The sequence below is a fragment of the Trametes versicolor genome, assembly GCF_000271585.1.
Source record: "Trametes versicolor FP-101664 SS1 unplaced genomic scaffold TRAVEscaffold_12, whole genome shotgun sequence".
Classification (NCBI taxonomy): domain Eukaryota; kingdom Fungi; phylum Basidiomycota; class Agaricomycetes; order Polyporales; family Polyporaceae; genus Trametes; species Trametes versicolor.
In genome coordinates this window covers 1,491,607-1,506,102 of record NW_007360332.1, presented here as the reverse complement: position 1 = coordinate 1,506,102, position 14,496 = coordinate 1,491,607, and the positions used below count along the sequence as shown (strand labels likewise).

The following is a 14,496-nucleotide window of genomic DNA, read 5'->3' as shown; positions in this document are numbered from 1 at the left end:
CTCGTTCTTGCCTCCTCGCCTCGCTCATCTCTTCGCTCTCTGGAAGTACTGGGCTCATATGTGTCTCCTGCTATCCGCTGCTCGATCTCTCGTCTTACTGCGCTCTCTCAAACTCTCTCGGTACCTCGATCGCGTGGCAGCTCGACGTTCAAACCGCCTCTTAATGGAATTGCGGGCAGACAATTCGCCCCGTGAGGCCCTCGCGCGCATGTAAATGTTTGGGTACTGGGAAAGCGGTGCGTACGTCCATGCCTATCCGATGTTGCGCAGCCTCCCAGACGTGGAGCCGACCGCATCTCGATATCGCTCTGCCGCCGCCGTATCCGCCGCCGCCCGTCTTCCCGTCCTAGCTCGGGTGTGATGTGAGGCCAGTACTTGCTACTAGACTTGCATATCCATTGCCAGGCTGTTCTCGCGCACTCTAATACGCTCCAGCCGTCGACGGTCGAATATAGAAGCCGTGCACATACGCCGGAAGTCCTCAGCCGTCCCGTGCACACAGGGCCTGCCTCCCTTGGGCAGTGGTCGCTGCTGTCCCCGCATTGGCCGATCCCCGTTTTCCTCTCATCTAGGCGACCGTCTCTGGAACATCACGTCTATCTCGCCGCCGCATAAACCGTCTTTCACCTGGCTTGGGTCGGAATGTCGCTCGCTGTCCGACGCGCTCGCGGCGCAAGACGCTGTTGGTACGATCGTCCTCGCCCCGCCTCCCGTCTACGCCGTTCGATCATCGCTCTCAGGTGCGCACATCTCACTCCTCGTCGTGTTCTCCCCAGCCTCTGCCGTCAACCGGCGCCATGTACACATCACTTCGATCTGTCGTTCGCCGTATCGATGTTATCAATGCAGTTCCTCCCGTCTTCTGTCCCGTCTGTCCAACGACCACACCCGGTCCCCGACCCGTCAACCGTCCGGTGGTACCCTGCGCCCCTTGTAGAAGCATCGCTGCTCAATGTACCGCGATGCCCTTGCGCTGTCAGCGTCTCGCACCCTAGGACGCTCGCGTTGCGGTCGACGCGCGCTCCCGAGAACCACATATCGCTGCGCTTCGACTTCTCGCGCCGACAGCGTGCATGCCTCCCCCGCGCCGTCGCGCCGCACGTTATCCCCTGCGTCGAGGCCGTCGGCGGGCGATCGGTCACCCACGCTGTGTCGAACAGCGCACACGCCTCACAGCAGGCCGTGCCGTCGTCGAGGAAGTGCCGCTCCCCTCTCCGCGTGCAGTGAGTGGACGCTCATGAGGCTGTCATATAAGGTTTCATAGATGCTGCGATGTGGTGTGTGGTTGCGGCTCGGCCGGGGCTACAAGTACAGTGCATGGCCTGACGGTGCTCGTGTCCGACTCCCTCCTCTTGCTTCCTCGCTGCTGCCTCCGCTCACGCTCACCGTCTTGCCCGCCCTCACGCCAGACCATGGAGAACTCGCGCCTCCCGATCGAGGTCTGCGAACGTGTCATCGATGAGTGTTTCGATTTCGATTGGCCAGACCGCGAGACTCTGAGAGCCTGTGCGTTGACATGCTCTCAGTGGCTTCCTCGGAGCCGGTATAACCTCTACCATGAGCTACAGGTTTGGAACAGCAAATCAGCTGGCTCAATTGTGGACACACTCACAGTCAGACCTAAGCTTGCTGAGCATGTGAGAGTGATACACATATCCCTTTATGAGGACTATGTACCCTTGACTCAGGTGCTGAGCCTTCCCTCACTAAGGAAGTGTCAGAGGCTTGAAGTGAGCATACGATCTCTGAGGAGGTTTCCCCCAAGATATGTGCAGAATTGCCTGGTCCCATTGCTGACCAAATTTGAGAGTGTGGTTGAATTGGATTTCACGGTCTGGTTGACTGCTTCTGCCATAGGCATTTTCCACATCATCTGGGCAATGCCCCAGCTACTGCGGTGTAACTTATATTATGCAGACACTCTCACACCAGCTGCATCATCATTGGACAACCTGAAGAAGACAGCGTTGAAGATCAAGCCCAGGCTACACCTAAACACATTGATACTTCACTTTAAGGTGAGCTCACAACATGAACATCCCAACTTGATTGCATCTTGTAAGATGTAACCCACTCTTCAGCTCAGCATTTTGCCACACATCCAGGGCTATCCCCCACAAGGAGCATTTGGGTCACTTGTGAATCTCACCACGTTTGAGTTTGGATTCACAACTGCTGCTGCAGTGTCAGGCGAGTATGACTTTGTGATATGCCTCTCTTCTCTTACATGAGCAATCTGCTAGATGGTGTCCCTCAATTTCTGGGCGAGATGGTGTCCCTGGAAGAACTCAACATTACAATCTGGTTTGAAGATGGTAAACCAGGAGGAGCTGACCTTCTTGCACAGGTGTTAAGATATATGCGGTCATCACATCTCAAGAAATGTGACATTGACCTTTGGTCAGGTGACCAGTATGGGTGCAAACGGGGTGATTTGCTTGAAATCATCAGTGGTGAAGCAATGGAGCAGTGTTTACAACATTTGCCCTCCATTCCAGAGTTCATCATCACAGTAGAAGAGAATGATACAGCCTTTGACAAAGATTGGTGGACCACAGAGATCACAAAGAACCTGCCTGCCTTGAAGGACACCCTAACAGTGCATGCTGATATTCATGGTATGTCAGATGCATCTTTTCATTGAGGACCAATGCACTGAACATGTTTCAGATGGGGTGGAATGGTACAAGAATTTATGGATAGAAGACTTGCCAGCAGAGGCTGCCTCATCTATGTGAGTGAAAATATTGCACTGACACATTTTGTACTTACATTGTTGATGTTTTATGCAGCAATACTGAGACCAACATGCACATCAACTCTGAGCTTGATGAACTCTCAGGTTTATCTGAAGACCCATACTCTGAGATTCAACAGGAGCAACCTTGAAGATAACACAGTCACTGAGGCACTTGGTGCTCTTCAAGTAAGTTCTGAATCTCCCATACATTCATATCCAAACTCAATCAAGGATGCAGCTCATCAAATGAATACCGCCATGTGCATGCCACCGGTCACCTCTTCCCATAGATACAGATTCTGATATGATCTCCATACCTTTTTCCCTCTTCCTCTTCTTTTCCCCATTCTCTGCATCCTCTCCACCCTCTACCCCACCCAATGGCCCCTAGCAGACCAGCAACAGCACGAAGACGGTAGGGCACCGACGGGCAGCAGCGCGACCTCCCGCTGTCGAGCGGGGGCGACGTGTGAACACAAATAGGAGGTGTGCTGCACACGCCCATCCGTGCCCGAGTCATTCCTTTGTGCCTGCGCTGGCGAGCAGGTGGTCCGCGGGTGGGGCTTCTTGGTTCCTGTGATGGTCTCTGGATTTGGTTATGTACAAACGAGTGTCTGTGTGTGATGTATGCAACAATTGCGGTGTCTGCAACAATGTGATTTGTATTTATTGAACTTGCGGGATACGGGATGCGTGATGTGTTACGGTCTCGTGGCAGCACAGCGCCGGGATAGGAACCACAACACCCAGCTGTGCAACAAGAATATTTGTTAGCGAAAGGTATGAGCCAGGGCCATCAGGAAAAACTCCCCTGGCATTTTTGCTCTAATTATTGTATCTGGGGGCTCATAAGCAGACGACCGTGCACATAAGAGAATATGGGCACTATACCGGTCAATGGTCCGATGTTTTATATAGCAATATCACCTATTTTCGCTCAATTTCACTAAGTGTATGCAGCGCACAAGGCATGAGGTCGAAACAGTCAAAACAAAGTCATGTACATATGGAGGTCACTAAAAGGGTTAACCCAGAAGCTCTCGGAGGATTCGAGAACTGTACTACTGGTCCATTCGCGCGGGACTACGGCACCTGTTACAGGGAGGAGATGGCAACTTCGTCGGATGTTTCGCACCTCGACAACAGTCGCTAAACGCGCGCCCGCTGCATCGCGTCGTCGTGTGACCTTATAGAGACCGTGGGCGGGGTCGGGTGCAGTGAACGGCGTGAAGCGTTCGACGTAGGCAAGGTGTCCTGGCACGAGGACGTCCGGAAATAGCTCTTGGCACGCAGCCTTTGGGAGCTTGAAGACCAGACGCAGCTGAGCAACGTGATATCCTAGTGATCACACATAAGTGCCATGGGTCAGGAGTGTTTGTCAATGAGAGAGACTTACCTTGGACCCCCGAGAAACCACCGGTGCCATCATTGACAAGTACGGTGTCGAAGCGACCAGGTACAGTCCGACCCTGCTTATCCTTCCTTTCCGGCCGCGCATGAGCGACGTCTTGAGTGTTGTCCATGACCCCAAGGTCCTGTGCGTCGTCAAGTGCGAACTTGAGCTTGTGAAAGGCCGGGATCTTGCGGAAACGGAGGCTGACAGCGAGGGATGCTTGCTCAACTTCGGCAGCAGATAGTCCGGGGTTACGATACTGAACCACAAAGCGCGCCAATGCGTCACGGAGATACAAGGCGCCGTACCGTTCGGCAGCTGCTTCGAGGGAGAGTGCCTTGACGCTCGGCCATTTGGTAATCTTGATGCGCGTCCAGATGGAACACTGCGCGCGGGGGCCCCCTCGGTGTTGAAGTGCAAGACCAGCTGAGCTCGGACGCGGGGCACGGGCAGGCTCCATCTGATGCGCAGTTAGACGTGTACATCCCTGCGGAAAGAATGAAGAAATGCACTTACAGACTGTATAGAGCCTGAGCGAGACGCCTCCGACGAGCCTGTAGTAGGCGATGGAGCATTGGCGTCATGGGCAGGCTGGGCGGCGCGTTCTTGATCTATAGCGATACGGCGCAGGCGCCACTCGACGTACGCCGCATGCCGCAATATCTTCTCACGTCGCTCGAGCCAGGTCGTCATTTGAGGGAACTCATCCTTGTGATTGGTGGCGCGATAGGCGTCCTTCGCGAAGTCGATGTGTAGGCGCTCGGTGTACTGGGTATCATAGTTGTCAGTTGTGCCGAACAGCTTGATAGACTGGACGTAGTGGTCGAGCGAGTGGAGCTTCGGCAACTTGAAGTGCTGGCGGACTCCGAGCTGGACAAAGACCTCCTTATTCGTGTGAAACCGCCGAAGAGCGTCTTCTAGCAGTTCGAGTGTCTCAGATGTATGGGCTGGATATTGTGCAATATAGAGGAAGTCGAGGAGAGCGCGCACTGCACGAACAAGACGAACAGCAGAGATACCGCCTGGGAGGGGAAGACCGATGATGAGCGCTAGGAGGAAGCGGCAGATGTCGGCGTGCTCTTTTCCGGTCACCCTCTGCAGCGTTGTGATTCCCTTCAGGAAGAGACGAATCTGGTGATTGGGCGGGAGCCGCCGGCATCGCGCGTCCAGCTCGTCCGGGCCGTACGCAGACTTCAGCCACGACACAATATGCTTGATGACGCCTTGATAGAGCTGGTGCAGGATGTCGGGTGTGATGGATTGGTAGACGTCAGCGTAGGGGAGGTCCTTCCAAAAGGGATTCACAACGGGCTTGATCCCTGCGTCTCTGCACGCCTTCGAGAAGGCAGCCGGCGTGTCGGAGTCGAATTTGTCGAGGGCGTTCATGATCTTCTTCAGGTCGCGCAGGGGGCGGGCGGAGTCTGTGGATGCGCCAATATCATCGCGTGGGATGTCGCACTTAGGACACGTACCATTTTTGCAGCACGTTACGAGCAACTGCTCGGGGTAGTCCCCGACGTACATGGCAAAGATCGGATGGCCACGCCGAGTGACCCCATCTCCACTAGTCACTTCGATTCCATCGATCCCGGCTTTCTTCAGCGGTGCGAGCACATGTGCCATGCAGGCATGGAACAGGTTCGCAAGCGTGCGCCGGCGCGCAGCCTTGTTCTTGATATGCTCAAGACGAGAGGTCGGGAGGTACGCCAGAAGGATTTGACCTCGACGCGAGGGTTTGCGTCGGATGTCCTTGGGGAGGTTCCCGATAGTCATGTACACGGGGTAGGCGGTCTTCGAGCCGAAGACAGTGAGTTGTGTCTTGTCCGACGAGATGATGATTGGAATGATCGTGGCGCCAGGCTTGTGCTTCTCGATCTGTTTCTAATCATCGAGAGGCCTTGTGTGAGCGTGCAAACTGTAGAGATACTAAGGGTTGCATACTTGGGTCTCCCACCACCATTTTCCTGTGTGCATATCGAAATAGACGCGTGACGTGTTGCCAGCGTCCGCGTAGTGCTTCTCAGGGACAAACACCAAAAAGTCGGCGAACTCGGGGTCTTCGTAGAGCGCACGAATGCATTGAAGAACATCGCGGTAAAATATTTCGAAGACTTCGCCTGCAACGACGATTTCGCGCCGTACGAACCTTGGCCGGCCCGATGAGAGCTGGTTATCGATGATTGTATTAAGCTCACGCGAGTTCTTGTACGATAAGCCGAGGAGCTCCGGGATCTAGTTCAGGATGGCTGTGAGGAAAGCCGGACAAGTGCAGTATGAATCACTTACATTCTCGATGTCTAGTAGTTCGGAGACGGCCGTGGAGCCGGGACCACGCTGCTTGGCCCACCGGGCGAACTTCCAGTCGATCGCAGAGATGAATGGCGCGTAAGGGTTGGCATTGACGGAGTCGATGTGGGCTTGATACTTCTCGTATGCTGAGCGTTCGCGTGGCCGGCCGATTGGAGCACCAGCGCGGTTGCCGGGGAAAGGGACCACAGACGTCTTGGAGCGCAGGTGTTGGTGAGCACGGGACTGTGCAGCGCGATCGGGCCCACTGTGGTCATCTGGCATGGGGGAATTGTCATCCTGGTGCTGGTTGGCGGACTCAGAGACGGGCTGTTGAGCGGGTCGGGGCTCCCAACCCGTTTCATCCTCGAGATTGGCTGCATCAACCTCAGCGTCTTCGTCCTCTTCGAGAGCTTCCTGACGTTGCTGTTCTTCATCGCTGGAGGCGTTCTCTTCATCATCGCCATTGTACTCGTCGAAGTCGTCGAAGTCGTCCGCCGAGTAGGAGCCAAAGTAGTCGCCCTCAAAGGCAACAGGTTGGGCGGTGCTAGAGCCAGGGTCCTCATCGTCGTCAGTGTCGGCACCATGGCCCGAACGACCTGGTGTGCCGGTTAGGCCGTCCGCCACAGGAGACAGGCAGGGAGGTTGTGGGCGTTGTGATATCACAGTGTGGCGGACAGCAACACAGGCGGGCTTCGTTGTTTGTTTGAGATGAGACTCGTAGCCTGAGAACGTGAAAGACTTGTGGCAGCCCGTGCAGAATTTGGGCTTTGCTGGACCTCGAGCAGACATATCGACAGCAGCCAGAGCTGGTATTTTATAGAAGCAAGCAGTCGATGATTCGAGGGATGCGCAAGGTGAGGCGGGAGATGGTGTGACCGTAGATTGTGACGGAGCTCTGCGAGTCGGGTGGAACCGTCAGCGGTCGGAACCCCAACCCGAGCAAGTGAGTGGCCACGTACGATACTCCACTTCTCCCCTCAACCCAACCCACAACCACATCCTACCTCTTTCACTCTTTACTTCCTCAGCAAACACATTCATTGCGTCCTAGTCAACCGACCCCCGATTCTCAGTGCCGCCTGCGACCTGGACTGCGCCTCAGGCTTTCTCGCGTATGGCGGCACACCGAAAGCGGGTCCTCTCGGAGGACGACATGGATTCTGATGGCGCTGGCGCCGCAACTGCAGCAGTAGCGAACACTCGAGAGGGCCGTCGTGAGCCAACTCTCACCCATCGACTGTGCATCATCTCGCTGATGCAGTGCTTTCTGCAGCTTCTCGGAAGTCCAAGCAAGATGCTAACAAAAGTAGGCTTTCACTCACTTAGTACATCATCCTGCATTACCACTAATCATGATATGCAGAATGGGAGTCCTTGGTTCCAGGACGACCTCGCAAGAAGCACGCTCGGAAGGAGGTCCCGCAGCCATCTGATAACGAATCGGAGGGCAATGCACCCTTGCCAACACAGCGCAAGTGTTAGTATCCATTTGGCTACCATTCGCTTATGTACTCACTTGTGTATATCACCAGCCAAGGAGAAGGCGACGACCGTCAGCGACTTCGTCGAGGACAAAAGCCGCTTGAGACCAGCGTCAAATCGATCCGAAAGATATCGTGCGCAGCGAATTGATCCCGACGCTTCCTCCGATGAAGAGCAGATCCAGAAGTCAAGCATCAAGCTTGATAGCGCGAAGTCCTCGAAGGCACCGGTATGTATAAGTTGTACAGTGGTGTGAATACATTAATGAAGTTAACAGTCTCGGGCTATTGAGGACGTCTCGCACATGCCGCCCAAGTTCCGCAAGGTCCGATCACCAAGATTGGATGCTGCCAGCGATGACACGTCGGATTCCGACGATGCAGCAGGTTCAGAAGACAAGTCGTCCGTACAAGAGGAGTCGGGAGAGGCTGAGAATACAGATGACGAAGACGAAGGTCTTGAGGTGATGGAGAAGAACCCGCAGGCGCTCAAGAAGATGTTCGCGGACGAGGTAAGGCGTCATTACTGCGACGATGAGCGTCAATTCCGTGCTTGTTCTTCAAGAGCTTACTGACTCGCGGCCTTTGTGCCGTCTTCCTACAGACTGCTCATTGGGTCGGCGAGGACGAAGATGAGCCTGCGAGCGAGCCACCGAACCCGCCGGAGTCTCGCTCAAAGCCCTCCAAGTCAAAGAAACGTTCTCGTCACCAGAACGGCGGTTCGGAGAGCGAGGCTGTTATTGCACCGGTATGTCGCTCCTCCAAGCTTGGGCTATATGATGCGACTGCATTGTGACTCACATTATTCGCGTTGGTCGGCCAGCCTACCAAGAAGCAGTCGAGGAACGGTATGTAATATTTGCCATGATGATACACACTCAATGGTGTCCTGATCAAGTGCGTACTGGTAGGTTCAAAGGAAGCCATCGGGACCGTCACCAAGTCCAAGCCGAAGCCTGCACCCGATCGTGCCGCAATTAAGGAGACCCCGAAACGTGCGGTGTCGTCAAAGCGCGCAGATGAGGTAAGCTGTCCCAAACCTTCATGAACCTCTCCCGCCACCCTCCGACGAATGATTCAACAGATCCCGAAGTTCCGGAAACCGAACGAGTCGAACAATCTGGTCCGCGACGCCGACTCGGAGACGCCGAAGCTCAAAGCAAAGGGCTCGAAGACGCATCCCAAATCATCGAAGCTCCTGCCAGGAAAGTACACATCACACACGGTACGTATCTTCGACTCTACATGAATCCTGCTGATCATAAGTGTATTTTAGGATTCGGACACTGGATCAGACGTCGACGATGTTTCCTCGACCGATTCCGACTCGGTGGACTCGGGTATCGAGATCGTGTATCCACAACGTGGTAAGCTGAAGCTTAAAGAACAGCACCGTCGTGTTCGCCGCATCATCCAGCATGGTATCAACACAATGCTCGCCGATGTCCTCCTCAAGAACGCCTTTCCGGATGGCCCTGAGAGACAGGGGCAGATCGTCAAACGCGCACTTCTCAGTGCCGCCTCTCATTTCGCCTACGACGACATCTCCAGGCGTCTGAGGAAGCAGGAGGACTATGCAGACGACTTGTGCAGAATTGTATGTCTTACTACCGGTATGAATGACTGGTGCATCGCTGCTTACCATTTGATCACAGCCTGCTCAGCGTATCCCTACTTTCCGCGGCCAAGTGCGGAAGCTTGTGGAAGGCCAGCCGTGCACTGCGTTTGGGCTGGTCTTTGGCGACAAGGACAAAGGTGACTGGCTCCAAGAGGGCTTCCGGTACATATACCCGTTCGATTACCAGGTGCGTATGAGTCCTACCACTTCCTGTCCGATGCGACACTCATACAATCTTCGTGCAGAACAAGACCATCAATGTGGGCAAGCCGTACAGCCCTCCCGTATTCCTCGAAACCCTCCGTGTCGCTTTCTTCAAACGACCGTCGAGCTTGGGCTTCAAGATCTCAGAGCACTTCGAGTCATCGCTGCCCGACAAGCCTGACGAGAAGGAGATCCCGGCCGCTATGCTTGCTCTTGTGGCCACAGCGGTACATTCTGTACTGCCAGCCTTTGCCTGCACCATACTGACACGTATTCCAGCTTCACGCGGCAATCGAGGACTGCAAGCACAATCGCGTGCAACCGCGCGACTTCTCATCAAACGACTATTGGGGCGTCTACAAGGACCATATTCAAGAGCTTTCCACCATTCGTACGCACGGCCCGGTACAATTCCACGTTCTTATGCATGGCTTTTGGCGTCGGATCAGGTATGTACTGCAAGTGTATAGTTTTGGCAACACTGACGTCTTCCGGGCCTGTCGGGATGCAGTACCCCAATGGGAACTTCCGGGCCGTCCGGAGGCCCACGCAAGAGCTTCCTCAATGTTGCAGCTATGGAAGTTGAGTAGTCATTTGCGTGGGGACGATGTGCTGTCCATCGTGCTCCTGATACCTGCTTTGCGCCGTCAGAATTTTCTACTCAATCTTGTCCTACTGTACGCCAGTGTATCCGCCTCCTCCCTTTAATACCTTTTCTGCATCTCACGCTCGCTTTTATCATCCTGTCTTTTACTCGTTATGGACCTTACTACATCATAATGCATTCCTTTCCCTGTACATGGTGTGATATGGTGTGATAGTACCTTCCTCTAAGCTGCAAAAAAGGTGACACTGAGCATCGTCAAAGCTCTGTTTAGTGCTCACAGTGCCTCAGGTATCAGGGGACCTATCTAGTTAGAACTCAAGTGCTATGCGCATCCAATTATGCATCGTGAGAGCTTATGAGTACTTCTTTGCTCTCATTTGCTGGGGGCGTTTTTCCTGATGGCGGCGCAGACATGGAAGAGCGACAGCATGCGCTGGCCCGCACCGGTGCAAGCAACCTGCACCGCCGGTGTTCCCGTTGCGAGAACTCAGACATACCGTGTACCCGCATCGCCCATCGAGACCTTCATATACGACGCGGCATGACGAGCTACCTGGTGTTGGTTGTGCGAAGATGTTGAAGTCGCGGCATGGTCCCGCAAGCCTCCAAGGGCTCGACGGTGGTGTCCAGGTGGAGTCCGCGAGCGCGACCTAGAGGGAGCAGCCAGAGTTCCATGACGTGCGGGCTGACGCTGATCAGGCGAGGGAGTTTCATCGCGTCGTCATGTCAATCGCAGGTCTCCGCCAAACAGACTTGTCAGTCGGGCCTCCAATAGCGCGAAGATGCTGCACAGTTAGGCTCGGGGGTAAGGTCCAGAGCTAGAGAGCGCATGGTGTGTTCGCCTTCGAGGGTGCTGCTACCGACGCCGAACATCGACAGCACGAGATTAACGTGGACGGCGGTAAAGTCGCGGTGCGAGCGCTGATTGCGCGTCGAGGCCGTGAGCACAATCTCGCGGTAACAGAAAGGACGACTCACCGAGCGAGCGTGCCATGCGTGCATTCCCGCCAATTCTGTGCCTCCAACGTCGATGTACGACTCTTGCGTCGACGGCGCGATGTGCATGCAGTCACGAGTAGTGACTACTGCGCCCTCAGCGGTGAGTGGTGAACGGCATTACTGGTGCCCGCCCATGGAGCCAAGGACCGGCGCGCTATTGCGGCGTGGACTTCTGCACATAGCGTGGTCGAACGGGGCCAGGCATCTCGAGTAGATATGGGTGTAAAACTCACTGGTGAGAAAGGGCGCAGACGGCCGTTGTGCTTCGTGCAGGCGGCGTTGATGCACTCACGACCGAGGCAAAATGCTTCATTCCCGCAGTGGAGGTCGAGAGAAGCTCAATGATTTGCTTTCTACCGAGCCATGCTGTTGAGCGCGGTCGGGAGATCCGCCTGGGGGATGGCGGAATATCTATGTAGAAGCGGCAGCAGCGGGCGACGTACTGGCAATGTGGCTGGCTGAGGGCTACCCATGTTCGCAAGCGAAAAGGTCTGCATATGCATCCGTCCTGCATTTGAAGTCTAGCGTACGACTTGCGAGCATACCGAGGGGCGAGCGCCGCGCAGGTTTGGAACTTGAAGCGGCATGCACCAAGTCGATCACGGCCAGTAGAAAGGTTTACCGCCAATGATCATCGCTCAAATCAGACCGTGAGCGCGTAAACGAGTGAGCAACATACGACCTCCAGATTGCGCTGCCAGAGAAAGCCAGAGAGCAGCGAGGAAAGACTCGATGTGTAGATGTCCGCGTCCGAGTGAGAAAGAGTGAGAGGCGTGAGGCCGCCCGCCAGATGCCTGGGACCATCCGACGTCATCGATTCATCCACCATGGGCGCGTGTAGGCGCTCGTATCTGCCTTGCATCCCGTCCGCGACTGTCACGACTCGGCGTCGCTGCTCACTCTATAATCACTCATCGAGCCTGTATACTTCCGAGAGACTGCTATTAGTCCCCTCTGCTTGCATTGGCATCGTAACGGATGGAGAAAGATGCTACAGGTCGCGCCTGGTGAGATAATCTATAGAGCTCTTCGCAGGTCCCCTCCGCGTTCGCTATCCATCCCTACACAAGACGCCTCCCCTGCAACTCTCCATACCTCGACCGAGAACTGCTGTGTCTCCGCCGGAATGACTTACCCGGAATCTGGCGATTAGGGCCTCTCGACTTCGCGACAAGACAGTCTCCGTGCGGTACGCCCACTGCGTTTGTTGTACATCAAAGCTCCGTGGTACTACATGAGACGGCGCAAGACGAAGGCGGCACTGCTCCCTCATCTGCCTATGTCGACCACACGGAGTTCATACGTTTAGCCGGTAAGTCAATGTTCCTTCTCTACCGCCTTATCGTAGCTCACGCTCCTTCGTGAAGTTTCGGAGGACGCCTGGTGTAGCATGCCTTCTACGGCCCTCGACATATCAATATCACCTATAGGATCTCTCGCTTAGGGCTCCGAGAAAAGGTGCATAACGTGCACGACGCGCCGTCCGTCCTGCGTACGCTGTCCGGAGACCCGGACGAATTGGCACGAGAGCACTGCGTGACGAACACGATCCCGCATGTGCGAGCTCAGAGGTGAGTCCTTCCTACGTTCTCGCCCTGATGAATGCGCACTCCCAGTACTCCCCCTTCTTGATAGGCCATGACGTATCGTCTTAGGGAAATGACAGCGCCGCCCGTGAGCCGTCTCTTCCAGTAGCGACGACTCGAATTGCTCATAATGTGCTAGCAGTCGCATGCTGCACCAAACACGTCCGCGCCCCAGTTCCAAACAAACGGAAGCTAAGCTGTGCGCATCATCCACCAATACGTCAGATAGCTGAGCATGTGCACAGTGTTCGCGGAAGCGAGAGGGCGCCGTGCTCTTCCGCCTTCGCGCTGGCCGGTTGCGCAGCACTGTCCTCAACCGCGCGATTCGAGACAGGCATTCCCCGCAGACACCTTCACATAAAGCAACTCCCTCACCGCCTACGATCAGCGCCGCCCCTTCGTTGCCGCGGATCCATTCAACGTCGCGCACACCTACCACAAAGCAGTACGGTATCCCGGAACCCCTCAAGCACGCCCCCTGCGAGCTTCTCGCGAGCACCGCGTTTCAAGCGCGCTGTCCACGAGCTCCGGGATAGCCGAGGAGAGCTCTACAACGCAGATGACAAAATTCAGCAGAGCTAGCACGAGGCGGCCCTGATCCCGTCGTTCACGAAGACGGGGTGTCCGCGCTCCGGCGCGATCGCGTACTTCGGATTCACGACGACCCCCGTCACGCACAAGCACGGTGGTTCAGCGTATGCGCTCTCAGCTGCGGCGTCTGGAGAACGTTAGGTGGTGGAATGTGTCCGCTGCAATATCTCATACCGCCGTTGTCGCTCTCGTCCGCTGCGCGCGACAGAACACGGCGACTCGGGCAGCTGCGGGCTCGTGCTCGGTCCTGTGTTCGACGTACGTGCACCTAGCGCTTCTGTTCGCGCCCCAACAGGCCTTCCCTGGGCGATTTCCGCAATAGGTGAGCACCACATTTACTGCGTCGTCCGTAGCGACATTTTAACATATGTCATGTAGTGCTGTACGTGTAGATTCGTGAAACTCTGGAAAGTCCGGATATCCGCGTCACCCAGATCGCCGCCGTCACCTGTACACCCACCGCAAAGTGGGCCGCTTGCGGCGGTCTCTCCTGCCTTGCGTTGCTCATCGCAGACGCACAGCGCGACCGCTACCCGAGGACGACCCGAGAGAGGATGACCCGAGAACAGCGGGCGACGAACACACGAGAACGCGAAGATCCCCTGGACCGCACGTGCGCCGCGAGCTGGTCAAAATCCTGCCAAATACTCCTTCGGGACCGCGAGATTAGGATCCACGCTATCGTCGGGGTGTACACAAGCGAGGAGAGTGGACGGCCGTCCAGGGAAACATGTTCCGGTGTACAGAACAACAGACGCAGCGCCGGGTCTAGTACAGATGTGTGATCTGCACAGACAACTACGTGAGAACACACATGGATAGGCCAGTCGCGATTGCAGATCACGCCTTCGATATGAAGCTGCCACCGGGCGTACGACTCGAGAGAGGTAGAGCGAGGGCGGCCACGCTACGCACCGTCGTTCATCGACGACCCGGAGGATAGCCGCCACGACAAGGTTCCATCCACCGCCGGCTGCGTTTTCTCGTG

The 14,496-nt window shown here is 55.6% G+C and overlaps 2 protein-coding genes across 2 annotated transcripts; one reads left to right on the top strand and one right to left on the bottom strand.

Annotated features, from left to right (window-relative positions):
* Nucleotides 1–3,725: 3,725 nt before the first annotated feature.
* TRAVEDRAFT_133656 (uncharacterized protein) lies at nucleotides 3,726–6,704 on the bottom strand (the record flags this gene model as incomplete). Its single annotated transcript, XM_008045692.1, has 5 exons — nucleotides 3,726–4,078; nucleotides 4,137–4,535; nucleotides 4,757–6,014; nucleotides 6,075–6,365; nucleotides 6,420–6,704. 5 exons carry the CDS (start codon nucleotides 6,702–6,704, stop codon nucleotides 3,726–3,728), a joined length of 2,586 nt encoding a protein of 861 aa, XP_008043883.1.
* Nucleotides 6,705–8,208: 1,504 nt separating this feature from the next.
* On the top strand, nucleotides 8,209–10,315 carry TRAVEDRAFT_23899 (uncharacterized protein; the record flags this gene model as incomplete). The annotated part of the gene is made up of 10 exons (XM_008045151.1): nucleotides 8,209–8,415; nucleotides 8,508–8,651; nucleotides 8,727–8,751; nucleotides 8,815–8,927; nucleotides 8,988–9,128; nucleotides 9,180–9,500; nucleotides 9,559–9,708; nucleotides 9,767–9,952; nucleotides 10,005–10,174; nucleotides 10,237–10,315. The coding sequence occupies 10 exons, from the start codon at nucleotides 8,209–8,211 to the stop codon at nucleotides 10,313–10,315; spliced, it is 1,536 nt and encodes a 511-aa protein (XP_008043342.1).
* Nucleotides 10,316–14,496: the final 4,181 nt, after the last annotated feature.